Consider the following 14,193-nt stretch of genomic DNA (forward strand, 5'->3'; position numbering starts at 1 on the left):
TCTAAATAAAGGGCCAGGATCTCAAAAACATATGAAAGCTACGGTCTGTGTCCATATCTAATCTACATGAACACAGACCAGAGGAGCATCTAGCTGATTTATATAAATTTGAGACAGACAGAAACAAAGGGCACTGGATTCTAGCTTTAGTTCTGTCATCAACCCACTGTATGATATAGATCAAGTCTCATGCTGTGGATCATAGTTCCTTATTTTTAAAGAGGTTTTTTAGCTCTAATATTCTGCAACTTTAGGACTGTCAAATAATACAACATCTCCACTCCAAGTTGTAGTAAACATTAGATTTCCTATGATGATGTATGTATAAAGTTAATCCTATTAAATATATTTTAATATAATCCCATCTTCTAACTTATTTAAACATTTTGGGATATTTCCTTCCTGTATATGTTAATATATACGAATTTTTAAAATTCTCAGTCTCAGCTCTGTCACATACTATTTGATCTTGGACGTTAACCTCTCTGAACCTCAGTGTGACATAAAAAATATACTGTTCTTTGCCCCTGGTTCCTGGTACAGAGCTCCTGAAATTCTTAGAAGTTCCTGAGTGATAGGAGTGTCAGTTATTCATAATGAGTCACTGTCAGCTTTACCAGAATTTATGCTCATGAGGTGACTTATGTTAGGAAAGACCAAGCACATGATTAGTGTTTAACTTTCAGCACCATCCCCACATCCAGGGAGGGGAGGGGTACTACAGATTAAGTTCAGTCATATGGCCAATAGTTTAATTATGCCTAGGTAATGAAACACCATATGAAAACCCAGAAACAACTAGGTTCAGGCAGCTTTTGGGTTGGGGAATAAACAGATGTGCTAGGAGAATGCTGCCCAGGGTGTATATGGAAGCTCTGCACCACCCCAAACCCATACTTTGTCCTTTGCATCTCTTCCATTTAGCTGTTCCTGAGTTGTTTCCTTTATAATAAAATTATAATTCTAATTACATGCTTTCCTGAATTCTGTGAGTTATTCTAGCAAATTATGGAACCTGAAAGGAAGATCATGATAACTGCTTAATTTGTAGTTGGCCAGGCTGAAGTGTAGATAGCTTGGGGATCCCACCTATGGTTGGCGTCTAAAGTAGGGCCTTGTAGGACTGAGCCCTTAACTTGCAGGGTCTGTGATAATTCTAGGTAGTTAGTGTCAGAATTGAATTGAATTGCTGGACATCTAGTTGGTGTCAGGGAATTGTTGGAAAATTACCTGCTCAGTTTTCCCATCTGTAAAATGAAGATAATAACAGGACTTACTTCATAGGGTTATTTTAAGGACTCAATGAGTTAATACAAAAAGGCACACAGCCTAGCACTTGGTAGCACTATGTGGGTGGTCACTCTATTTATGATTTTAATATTATATTATAAAGGCATTCTTCTCATATTATTATGACTATTAGTTTAAATGATTGTATAAATGGATGTACATTTATTGGTTTACTTAACTAGTTACTGTTGAATATTTAAATTGTTTTTAATTTTCCTTTATTATATGCATGAAACTGTAATAGACTTATGCTTTTTTCTATATTTAGGATATTTCCTAAGCATAGATTTTTATAAAGAAAATTAATGAATCAAATCTTATGAACATTTTTAAAGCTCTTTGTATATAAGTTGTTCCCCCAAAACATTACGTCAATTTATACTGTCAACAAGGCGAATCATGTTTAAATCCACTATAGCAAAGATTTCCAAACTTTTGGATTACAGGGAACAGTAGGGAAAAAGAAAAAGGTGGAGAGTGGCAAATGACGGAGGGTTGTTGCTGTTTTATTCTGATAGGCACAGACTTTAAAAACTTTTTTAAAAAATTCAAAAAAGAACTGTTTAAACCCCCAAAATGAAGGACAGAATCTCAGAATAAAGAACAGCCATTAAAAACTGTTTTTCAAACTTTTTGGAAAAATGATACATTTTACATTATATCCCAGCGCGCCGGCGCGTGCACACACACACACACACACACACACACACACTGGAACAAAAGTTTAACAAAGTATTTACCTTTACTGCATGTGATGCACTATTTTATATTATTTTATTCCTTTTCTTTCTTTTCTTTTTTTTTTTTTAAAGACAGGGTCTTCCTCTCACCCAAGCTGGAGTGCAGAGGCACAATCACAGCTCACTGTGGCCTCAACTTCCTGGGCTTAAGTGATTCTCCCACCTCAGCCTCCTGAGCAGCTGGGACAACAGGCGCGCACCATCATGCCCGGCTAAATTTTTTTTTATTTTTTATTTTTTGTAGAGATCGGGTCTGCCTACATTTCCCAGGTTGGTCTTGAATTCCTGAGCTGAAGCTATCCATCTGCCTCAGTCTCCCAAAGTGCTGGATAAAAGACATGAGCCATCACACTGGCTTTATTTTTTAAAATAAAAATTTTAGCCTCAATTAATAGTTGCCCCCTAAAACAGTTTGGAAAACACTGTTTTAAATTGTATACATCCTTAAATTTAATATATTGAACTAAATTTTTAGAAAAAGTCACTTCGATGACCTGAATTTTCCTCATTTTACCACAGACCAGTTAAAACTTTGTCAAGGAGTTGGAGATCAATAAACCAGATCTGGCTAAAAGAGGTCTGAGGTGAATCCTTTTGTTAGGTTAAGACTCTTCTTATTAAGCAAACAATTATTCTTTAGCTTCCTTTTTAGGTTGGGATGTTCGTTCACACACTAAGCCAGTGGGAGAAGGTAGGTCAACAGTGCTTCCATAAACAGTGATACATGATGAGGCTCTCTTAACTTGTGCCACAGTAATTCTCTTCTAGTGATTTTTTAAAAGCCCTGGAGAGGAAAAAAAAACCCATCTCCTCTAAGGACTGCCTTCCACGGGAAAGCAAAAAGAAGCAGAGAAGAAAAGCAGATCTGGCACCTGGGTACTGTGGTGATAAGGGATGTACTGGCAGGTAAAAGGAGTTCTGCTGCCGCAGAAGGTAAAGGAAAGCTAATCTTTCCAGTCAGGCTTTCGGCAGGCAATGAGCCCAGATAGAGATGATTGCAGCAGTTGTTCATTTCCAGGCATGAAGAGTGCAGCTGCAGACAATCAGCAGGTAAACTGCGGTGCAGGTGGAAAGCTTTCGAGTCTCAAAGGACTGTACTCTCAGAGCCTTTGCCTGAAGAAGACTTGACAGGTGGGGAACAGATTGCAACCTTAGAAGGGAGACCCAGGCAGAGACTTTTATTCCCCCCATAGAACATACCATTGTGAAATTATTTTATTTATTTACTCACAATTTGTCTCCCCATGGGGGAAGACCCTATCTTGTTCACTGATATATCCCTAGCACCTAAAATAGTGACTGGCAGAAAGTCCTCGATAAATAATTATTGAATTAATGAATGGCTCACCTCCCCAAAAAAACATTTGAGCGAGAACAATGTCTTTGTGGGAGAAGGAGGTACAGGGTGCCCTAAAAGATCAGACTCATCTTGAGGTAGGGAGGGAGATGATGTGGTGGATATCATCTAGCAAGACAGGAGGGCTGAGCTCTGCCTCTGCAAGGTGGTGACTCTGGGCCAGTCTTTTCATCTCCACTTCTACCTTTTAAAAAATGAATGGATTCCTCCTACTCTACCTACATCAAAATGGAAAGCATACATGAAATCACTTTGGAAACTGAAATGCTATTTAAATGGTAAGGCAAGGTCTGGAATGCCAAAGACCTGGCTTCTAGTACCAGCTCTGCCACTTGATGATGATGATGATGACGATAGTAATATACTCAGAGTTACTATGTACTGACTAATTACATGCATTGTGCCTGCACTGTGCCAAACATTTTACAGTCAATGATCTCATTTTGACTTTATCACAACCTTCTGAGGTAGGCAGTGTTAATCTCATTTTACAGATGAAGAAACTGGAGCTCAGAGAGGTTTGGTAATGTGCCGAAAATCACACAGGCAGTAAATGGTAGGGCTGGGATTCAAAACCTGGTCCGACTACTCCAAAGCCTGGTGTTCTTGACCACAAAGTATGCCAGATGTCTGATCTTGGGCAAGTCACTCCTCTTTCTTTTAGGTCTGTAAAATTCAAGGGCTATACCAGATGATCTCTGCAGACCCTGCCACATCTGACATTTTGTCATCTATTCTGATTCCGGCTCCGCTCAGATCCAACTGATGGAAACTGCCTCAATGAGGGGATAGGGGAGTGATAATAATTCAATGCTTTCATCTTCCTAGGTAGCGTTTCTTTTTTCAGGAGAGGAGGAAGAGATCGAAATATTCATACTCCTATCTGTATCCTGGGACTGCTCCCTCCAGATAGCCACTCCTGGACTGCAGGGGCCTGATGTCCGCGGAAGGCGCTCCCTAAACGGCCTAAGACTTACGGGGGATGTGGGGGAAGGGGATGGGGCCGGGCAGAAGTCCCTCGGCCACAGTGGATCTGTCCAGGGGCCCGCCGCAGGCAGCCTGGGGTGGGGGAGTGCGGTTGCCCCACTCGCCAATCCTGCTTTCCTGCAGCTGAGCTCCAGCCTTCCATCCCTCAAGCCAGTCACTTCACCTCTCCGCTCCTGTTCCCCACTCCATAAACTGGGATCGGAATTTCTGCTTCAAGGGGCTGCAGCGATTAAGTGAGATAAATATTTGGAAAGTATCTGGTCCGCTCAATACCGCGCTCATCTTCGCGCAGCGGGGGAAAGCCAGAGGGCTAGAAAGCCCCCAACCCGCGGCAGGAGACGTGCGGACAAGGGTCGGGGCCAAAAAGCCCAGAGTACAGCCGCTAGGACCCCGCAGGCGCCCACTGCGCGGGGCTGACCGAGCGCGCCGAGGGCTCCGGGGCCGAGGCCGAATCACCTCAGCCGCCGCTTCCCGCCCGCGAGCGTCTCCGGGCCCCAACCGAAGCTCTCCGGGCTCCTCACCTCTGACTCCCGCCGCTGGCTTCGGAACGCTTCGCGGCCCTTGGGCGCCGCCTGCTTCCCTTTGCCGCCGCCGTTGCCATTGCCGTTTGCGGGAGGGCCCCCGGTCCCGGGCACAGCGGGGTCCTCCATGCTGCTGGTCAGCGGCTCCCCTCAGGGTTCAGCTCGCTTTGCCCGGGGCGACCCACAGCCGCGCGCCGGGAGCCAGGACCCGCCCCCTCCGCCGCTATTGGTTACGGCCGCTGGCCGCAACCCCGCCCCGCGAGGCGATTGGCTGCTCGACCGGCCGGAGCGGGACACGAGGAGGTGGGGGCTCATTGAAGAGATTTTGGGGGTATCTTTTTAGTCCTGCTGCATTGCTGGCAGCCAGAGACTCCTAGGTTAGCTACAGGCTCCACGACTTGCGAAAGCTGGGCCTTGAGCTCAGGAGGTTTATCTCTGTGCTCCTCACTCGGTGTCTCTCAGCACTCACCCCCGTCCCTGTAGCGACCTTTTCTGGAGCTCTAGTCTCCGCCTCCTGCTCCACTGCAGCCTCCGTTTCCCTGTTACCACCGACCCGGACCCCCACATCCCGGCTCCTGCACACGTCCCATATCCCGCTTAGTCGCAGAGGAGGGATGGCACCGCCAGGTGGCCAGGGACATCGCCCGAAACGAGGGACTCGCTGTCTCCGGAAGCTGAGAATTCTCAGCGTTTTTCTGAAGAGAACGCATCTCGCCCGGAGCTAGGGCTTGGCTGGGAGACTCGGGGTCTAAGGGTGTGTTGGGGGCGTTTTTCCGTCACTGAAATTGGTGATGCCCTCGAGGGCTGCTCCTGTCATCTGCCCTTCTCTGCTGTAGGGGGCCTCTTCCTCATGGTGTGTAAATGTTGACTGGAGAGCAAGCCACCACCCTCAGCTCACCTTCTCGCCAGTCCTTTCTTTCCTTCCTCTCTCTTTTCTAACATGCTTCCTAAGGGCTCATTGTTACTGGGAGCAAAAGAAGCTGTTTGATCTGCCCTCTCCTGAATTTAAAAAAAGCAGCTTGTAGTAAATATTTAGACAGTCTGACTTGGTAATAGAATCCCCAAAGACATAGGCCCAGGGGAACGGGTGGGACCACATCGCTCTCCCTAGCCTGGTTGCTTTCGGAAGGGTCTGGGGGATTGTTGAACTGTGCTTGGTGCCAGGCACTGCAGTAGGCGCTTTCCAGATATCACATCCTACCTCTCCCCGACAGGGTATTTTTACGAATCCAATGTTACTGATGAGGAAACCGGCACTTGCAGATTCCTTCCTGCAGTTCCCAAGGTATCATATTCTATCTCGTCTCAGGGTCTTGCCTATGCTGTTCTCTGGAAGAGGCTGTCTTCTCTTCTCCTGGTTGATTCCTTTTCTCCCTTCCCTTAAAGATTCTAGTTAGTTATCACCTCCTCCTCCTCCACAAAGCTTTCCTTTTGGCCCTCAACTCATTCAGGCTGTGTTGGTGTCAAGCCAGTTCTGCCTAGATCCAAAATCCTAACATTTTCCACAATATACCCAAAGCAAGGGGCCTAGAGGAATTAATCCACCTTCCCATATCTTAGGGACAACTCTGTCCCTTTCTTACCATCTTTCTCTCTCTCACTTTTCCTTTTGCCAGTTCATCGGTGACAGAACAAGGCAAGTTTGAGAGCACTCTTTGGAGCTTTTTGGGTTTTCTCACCCTGGTCCTCAATATCTCCTTACTGTACCCACCCATCTTCCCTTTCTTCTTCCAGTCCCTCTCCTCTCCCCATCCACATATAGGCTACTTGCGAGTAAGACCAAATTTAGCTCATTTTTGTATGCCCCTAATTTATGTACGTTTAACACAGGGTTTCACAGTCTCTGTACTATTGACAATTGGGGCTGAACACTTATTGTAGTGGGCTGTCCTGTGCATTGTAGGATGCTTAGCAGAATACCTGGCCTCTCTTCACTAGATGCCAGTAAGTAGTATCCTCCCACTAGTGCGACAATCAAAAATGTCTCCAGATACTGAAAAATGTCCCTGGTGGTGGTGGTGGTGGTGGTGGTGGTGGTGGAGGGGCATTTACAGAATTGAATTGATATGAATTTCCAAGAAAGTCCCTGGCTCAAGGCCTGAACTACTTGACTTTGGAGTTTTTTCAGGGTATAATTTGTTAAACTCTTAAAAAATTACACTCTGCTTTAAAATTCACAACCCACGCCTTGCTCATCACTGCTTCAGTGTGGTAAACTTGCCATAGCACAGCCCATTGGGGTTTCTTAATAAAAAGAATTCATTATTCTATCTCTTTTCTTCCCAGTACCTCTTCTCCTCCTAAGTAGTCAGAGCCCTAAGGTTAACAGGCCCAGAACTTCATATTCTTTTGTGAGCCTAGTCAATCAGCAGAATATCAACCGTGGTAGCAGACAGGAGCGGCCAGTTTTAACGCTTTATTCCTTTTCCTGCCTACTCCTAGGGGAAAGGGCAGACTGATCTTGGGAGTAGGATAGAGGACAGCTTGCAAGTCCCCTCTGGTGGCTATCTAAAGCCACTTACTAAGCCTAGAGCTCCATCTGGCTTTAATTTCAGAGAAGGAATGTGTAAAACTGGTGCTATGAAGACTGCGTAGAGTCAACACGAGACCTCAATCCATGATCTTTTCCACATCTCAATGGAATAGAAGACCTTTACTAAGATCAGACACCTATGTGCTCATTATAGGCCCAGACATTCAAAATTTCTAGTAAGGAGGAAGATATCTGGAAATGACTGGAAGATGCAACAAGAAATCACAGAGTAACTGAAAACTTTGAAACTATAGGCCATGGAATTGGCACACATTCAATTTATTTTAGCTTATTTGTCAACAAAGGCATGTTAGCCATCAATACCATTCACCACAGAGGCACCCATACCTGGGAGCTAGTCGAGGCTGGTCAAGTCTTTCCACCTTGCAGAGATGACTCTAATGCTGTTATTTTTATATTTGACTTTATTAAAAAACCTACATTACCAATTTCCCTTGTCCCAAAACTCAAGGCTGCCAGCAGAGGGTTGGAGGTATAAATAAGTATAGTTACAATAATCACATATACCCTTTTCCCCATATAAGCACTCCACTTTAATCCACAGAGGTCAGATACTTTACTAAATGGATAGTACCTGGCACTGAGAAAGCTTAATAAGATGCAGGAAGTTTTAAAGTACCTGCTTTTTGAGGCTACCAGGCAGTTATGATAATTTAGTAAAAAAAGGATAGAACACCCTCCTCTCTCCATAAAGGGCACCTGTGGGTGTAATGATGCAACAGAGGTTGTAGGGCTCTAGACTGAGACAAGGAATTATGTGCATGCAGCCAGCAGTGCGCGCCAGGCTCTTTAAATAAGCAGCACTTTTTATACATCAGTTCATTAAATCCTTACCCTAGGAGATAAGCAGTATCCATTTCACAGGCAAGAAAATCAAGGCTGTGAGTGGTTATGTAATTTGGCTAAGTTACGTAACTTGTAAATGGCAGAGCTGGGATTCAAACCCAAGCTAGCCTGTTTCAAAGTTCAAGTTATTTTCCACAATACTGTGAGGTGGAGAAACTTGTGCAGCAGTGGACAGCTTGGGCTTACCCTGTGATTCTGAAATGAAGACCCAGGCACCCAAGGTTCCATCCTTCACAAATGAGGAGTCAAGCCCTGTCGCAGGGGAGTGAATCCTTTCAGCTGCCTCACTGGCTTCACTGCTGGCTGCTGCATTCTCCTCCTAACTGGAATGGCACTAATTTTGAGGATTACCGACTGCCCAGACTATTCTAGTCCTGTGGCCCTTAATCTAAATAATCAGAAGCCAAAGTGGCAGAAGATTCTGCTATGGAAAGAAAACATCTTGCATACAGGATGCAGAACTAGTTTAGGTTGTCAACTAAAGAAGGTGGCTATCAGAAAGCTACCCAAAGATGGTTACTCTACTGGCAGTTGAGAAAGAATAGGCAATTGGATTCATCCTTTGGTTGATTATGTCAGGCAACTTGATTTAGAGACAAATCTCTGCCTGATGCACTTCTTTCTTCCCTTTGGCTGGATATAATCAGGTCCTAGTTATCAGGGTCCTTTGGTCCCAAACTGGGGGATGCTGATTTCCTGCGCTTTTCAACTAAAAGGGAGTCAGGGACCTAGAACTATGGTTTAGTTTCTCTGCCTTAAGCCTACAGTCCTCAACTCCCCAGGGTGGTGGTTCTGAGAAGGCAGGTTCTTTATACACACAGCCAGGATGCACGTGTGTGCTGGCAGGTAGGAGGGGAACAGGATATTTATTAACAAAGCTAAGGTCATTCAAACATGCCCATTGGTAATATTTTCACATCCTTGCCCTACAGCAGGATCTCTAGTTTGTTGCCCAGAGATCTCTCTCATCTCTGAATTCCTAGTTCACAGAAACAAGAAATACCCTTAAGAGTCCATGTTAAGAATATTTTATTTGTTTTTTGAGATTACATAGTCATTATTGCTGATCTAATACAATCACTTAGACATAAAGATTTCCAAGAACTTCTCAGAAATGATGATCCTTAGAAGTTTTATTCCTTTCAGTAAGATGACAGAACTAGATGATTACGTATATATATAGAGATATATATATGTATATATATATAGTTTAGAACCTGTCCACATATAATTTGCTGGTGTTGCCTATTTTCCTTCCGTAATTTTCCTTTATTGAAAAAGCTTAATGCAACAATGCATTTTGATTCCTTTTTTAAAAACCATGGCAAAGTTAATTTTGAGAAAACCACAGGAGCAGCAATATCAGATCTGTTCAGAGAAAAGCGAAGCAGCAAAAAAGCTTTGCAAGAGTATGTGGCCATGGGGAGCCGTGCTCATATGGGCAAGTAGGATTGGGAGGGAGGAGAGCAGAGGGAAGGTAGAGTAAATACATTTTTTTTTCTTTGTTTAAATGAAAAAAAGAAAACTGAATATCTCCATTAAGAAGGCAAAAAAGTGCCAGGCACGGTAGCACACACCTGTGGTTCCAGCTACTCAGGAAGCTGAGGCAGGAGGATTGCTTAAGCCCAGGATTTTGAGACTAGCCTGGGCAACATAGTGAAACCCTGTCTCTAAGGGGGAAAAGAAAAGAAGAAGGCAAAATATTAGCACAGATTCATTGTAGAGAAAATGGTATGTATCTTCACAGACTGGAGCCACATACAAAGAGATAATTAGCCTTCTTTCCCATGCTTCCAGATAACTAGGATGCATCTAAGGTAAGAGGTTGGAGGAAAGAAGATACATTGCTCTGATTCCAAGGGTAGAGGGAATAATGACCGATTTCAACCCTAAGATAGAACCCAAATACTTGGGAGGCTTGTGGTTCTTTCTTCTTAATGTTGATGGCACAATGTCCCTACAAAGAAGAGAGGTCATCTGAAACTCAGAGGCAAACAACTCATCATGGGCAGCAACACTGGCAACCTAACTTGAAGCCCAGTGTGGCTCCTTTTTTATTTGGAGTGGGTCTCTTCACTATAGCAAGGCAGAATGTACTCCTTAAGTACCAGCACATAGTAAGCTCCAGAGAGCAAGGCTTTGCTGAGAAACAGCAGGTTATGATTTTTGGTCTAAGAATACAATAGGCTAGAGACCATATATCTGCCAAATGGAATCTGCTCTGGATATAAGATAAGGTACAAAGATCTGAATCTCTTGCTAAAGGGACCCAATTAATACAAAAATCAGGACTAGGTAGGCAAAAGGAAGAACTGAATGTCTTAGTGGGATTTTTAGCATTTATGATCTTCCTTATAAAAAAGAATATAACCAGTACTTGCTGAGACATATGGCCTCTGATGAACTGTAGTCTATGGGCTGAACCTGTATACTATTTAATGAGGCAAATAGTCATTTACCAAAGTTCCACTTCCTACTTCCAAAAGTAAGGTCACTTTCAGACTAGCTCTGAGAGTGTATGTGAAGACCAAGAGAAGTTGGAGAGGGTGGAGGTAGAAGAAGAGAATCAGGATGGGAAGGTTATAGTGGTCATGAGTGGTCTGGTGTTTCCTTGAGCCACCTTGGTCTTGAGACTTTGAGGCAGATCAGCATAGGAAAAAAGTGGGAAACAAACAAACCTGAGAGTGTTAAATAGGATCGATAAGGGGAAGAGGCTTATTTAATTCAAGTTTCCTAGGGCCACTCCAGACCAACTCTTAGAACCAATCTGGTCCCAGTGAAACCCTTGAGACCAACAGATCAGTCTCCAAAAGGAATCCAATTTTTGGGTGGGGCATAAAATGTCACGCTGCCCACAACACATTACTAATTCTTTTTGTAGCACTGGAGTTACTCAAGAAACTGCCTCTGAAATACAGAATCCTCAAATGGAAGAGTTATAAAAGATATGCCAGCAGAGAAGACCACAGATCAGATTGCAGATCTCAAGTTTCATCCATGGCAATTGTCAAAGGAATGAATGTCTGACGAGGTTCAAACTAGTCAAATTAGCTTTGATAATCTGGGTACAGTTTACAATTTCATCTCTGTATCCCTCAGCCAGTCAAGCTGCAATGACCTCCCTGGGAAACAAATAAATATATTCTGCTTCGTTAGGGTATCAAGCTCTGAGTCTGAAAGACCGGTCCCATTTCCAAAGCCTATACCCCTAAGTCCCTGAAAAAGTATGCCTTTCCCTACTGTTTCAGACGTAGCTTTAGGCAATAGCAGGAAGTTTCAGGAAGCAGTGCTTCACAACAAGCTCTCCTTTTCTGAGATAGTGCCAATCTGGAGGGGCTTCCTTGGAAAATATCCAATTAAATGACAAGGAAGTAAAACTATGGGTCCCAGTGGAGCTGGCCCCACTTCCTGAGCAGAGGTTGGCTGGATTAGAAAGACAGCAAAACAAATGTCTGACAAATACCAAAACTGTGGAGGAAATAATGGAGGCACATCCCTCTTGCAACCAGCAAGTGTTAAAATGGACGTAAATATTCAAGGAGAAGAAAGGAGTCCTGGGTAAGAAAGGAGACCCCTGGTAGGCACAGCACAGCTGAGTTCTTGATGTAGCTTGGCAAAGCCATAAATAACACTCCTTCCTTATTAGCCTTTATATAAAGAAGGCAGTGATAGTGATGGTCAAGATTGGGAATCCAATCTTGCCTGAAACACTGGCCATGTTAATTCCCAACGGCCTCACCTGGGGAAGGGCCAAAGCTGAGAAAAGCAGGTGCTGAAAATTTATTCCAGAAAACTCCAGGGAATGGGGAGTATGGAATCTCTGGACTAACTCGTGAGCCTGGACAAGAGGAAAAAATGGCCACTGCTGAGGATTCAGTCAATGGGGAATGATGCAAATGATGCACTGGGAGCAGTGACCCCATTTCTTTCCTTCCTCAGCCCGTCCTCTGTGGCTCTCATGGCCCTCAGGGCAGTAACCACACTCTGGGCCAATGCTACAGGCACAGGATTCTTGATTTTAATAAATAAATAACCTAACACACAGGGTGAGCACGGCAGGCAGCTTTGATTGGAGAAGCAGCTTGCTGAATTCTTTCTTGTATAGTAGTGGAGAAAAGGCTTGGAGTTCTATTCCTTAAAACTTCTGGTTTGAGTTACAGGAACTTAATACCTGGAGGGAAAAGAAAGATGAGACTGTGATGTTATCAGCTAATGGGGATGCTGGGACATGAAGAGCCTGCCTAAAGGTGTAACAGGAGGCAGAGACTTTCCTGGAGTGTGCAGTGACAGAAGATAACTGTGTCTCCTTTTCACATCATTGAAAAAGGCCAGTATTTCTCCATAGAGAGATAAAAATCATGGCAACAAGATGAAATGGGGAAAGGAATTAAGGAAGGGGAACTTTATTTAATGAGGCAAATAGCCACTTACCCAAACTCCACCTCTCTGTCTCCAAAAGGCAAATTCAGGAAGGGGAACACTATTTAAGGCCTTGAAGAGTCTTTTGAGGGTGGCAGTGAGGGGAAGTGGGTTCATTTTTCTGAGTTCATGTAAGCGTATGTGGTTGGGGATGCAAAGACCAATTCCAGTGCAGGAAGCTCATCACTGCCCAGGTGTCCCTGATTTCTGGGGAGCCCAAGGCACCTGTAGTAATTAGGCTTGAAGGGCCCATTCTTGTTGAGTCCCAGATACTTGGCCTGTTCATCTGTCAGCTCTGTCAAGTGGGCATCAAAGGTAGGCAGGTGTAGGCTGGCCACATACTCATCTGGAACAGACCACAGAAGCCCTGGTATAAGCATGCATGCCTTTTACCTGATGGCTGTTGTCCCCAAGCTAGGCCTTAAAAAGTTCAAAGACACCTTCTAATTCCTGGAGCTGAATGAAAAATGTTCAACCTTTGCTCACTGGTCCTCAATTCTAAGGAACAGCTGCCTTCAGCTTCAAGCCTAGTGCTTTCCAAAGCCTTAACAATTTATCCTTACTAACTCTTTCAGCTTTGAACCCTGCCTTCCAGAAAAGTGCGGGAGAGATGAAAGAAACAACAGGCATCAAGATTTAAAAGAAGGAACAGGATAATATGGGAACTAAATAATGGGAAGCTCCAACTTTAGTTTTGCCTTGGACTCCATACGTTGGGTCATTTAAAACAATTAATGCCTGGGGAAACTTGAATGGAAAAACTAAGAAGGACTCTCACAGGATAAATGGCATAAATGAACTGTTTGCTTTGCTTTTAGTACTCTTTAATTCTTACGGGTTTCTGTTCACATTCTATTATCTGACTACACAGTCCTTATTCATAATCTTGTGTCATTTCCTGTGTATTTGTTTGGTCTCCCAACTTCATTACACATTCCATCAGAATATGGACTGTGCTGTTGCTTTTATATTCTTCTACAGTGTCTACTAAAGGGAAAATATATCAACTTTTAACAGTTGTTATATACCTAATGCTAAGGCAAAACAAAACCAGAAGCTGATTTATTACCTGATCTTTGCCTGAGGAGTTTATAAACACACTGTATCAGTTCAGGTGCTTGAGGCAGGCTCTTTAAAAATTTAAGACAGGTTAATGTTTCTCTTATACAAAACACCCACATAACTGAATAGCTCCTATTTCACATCTCTCCTTTGGCCTGAAGCATTGGGATTGGTGTTGGAAAGCATAGTAAGAAAGTCTTGTGTCATCTGAGAAAAGGCTGGTAGGGGCTATTTGGCAGCCTAGAATTGGAATAAGTCAGATGTCACAAGGTAGGAGATAATTCTTCTCTTTTAAGGGAAGATTTTTTTTTTCCTTTGAGATTCCTACATAAAGATACTTTAAGAGAAAAAAAATCCTTAAAATTCACAGGCAGGTAAAATAAATCACAGCAAAATGTCACCACTTTGCAAGGGCAA

At 43.6% G+C, this 14,193-nt stretch overlaps 2 protein-coding genes across 11 annotated transcripts in view; both read right to left on the reverse strand.

Moving 5' to 3' along the window:
• Positions 1 to 5,093, reverse strand: part of STRIP2 (striatin interacting protein 2) — a 54,716-nt gene extending 49,623 nt beyond the window's left edge. For both annotated transcript variants that reach the window (XR_645401.2, XM_021936257.1), the window contains exon 1: positions 4,896 to 5,093. Coding sequence is in view for 1 of the 2 variants with exons in the window: in XM_021936257.1 (XP_021791949.1) it covers positions 4,896 to 5,024 (129 nt within the window). In the remaining variant the exon portion in view is untranslated. The remainder of the gene's footprint in view (positions 1 to 4,895) is intronic.
• A 4,214-nt stretch (positions 5,094 to 9,307) lies between these two features.
• AHCYL2 (adenosylhomocysteinase like 2) overlaps positions 9,308 to 14,193 on the reverse strand; it is a 209,372-nt gene continuing 204,486 nt past the window's right edge. For 8 of the 9 annotated variants that reach the window (XM_017957153.2, XM_017957151.2, XM_017957150.2 and 5 more), the window contains 2 exons: positions 12,940 to 13,060; positions 9,308 to 12,466 (listed from right to left, as the gene is read on the reverse strand). In XM_017957153.2, the coding sequence (XP_017812642.1) occupies positions 12,460 to 12,466; positions 12,940 to 13,060 (128 nt within the window). In that variant the 3' untranslated portion in view covers positions 9,308 to 12,459. The other variant, XM_017957152.1, reaches the window with a different exon arrangement.

This window comes from Papio anubis, chromosome 4 (assembly GCF_008728515.1).
Source record: "Papio anubis isolate 15944 chromosome 4, Panubis1.0, whole genome shotgun sequence".
In the NCBI taxonomy this organism is placed as follows: domain Eukaryota; kingdom Metazoa; phylum Chordata; class Mammalia; order Primates; family Cercopithecidae; genus Papio; species Papio anubis.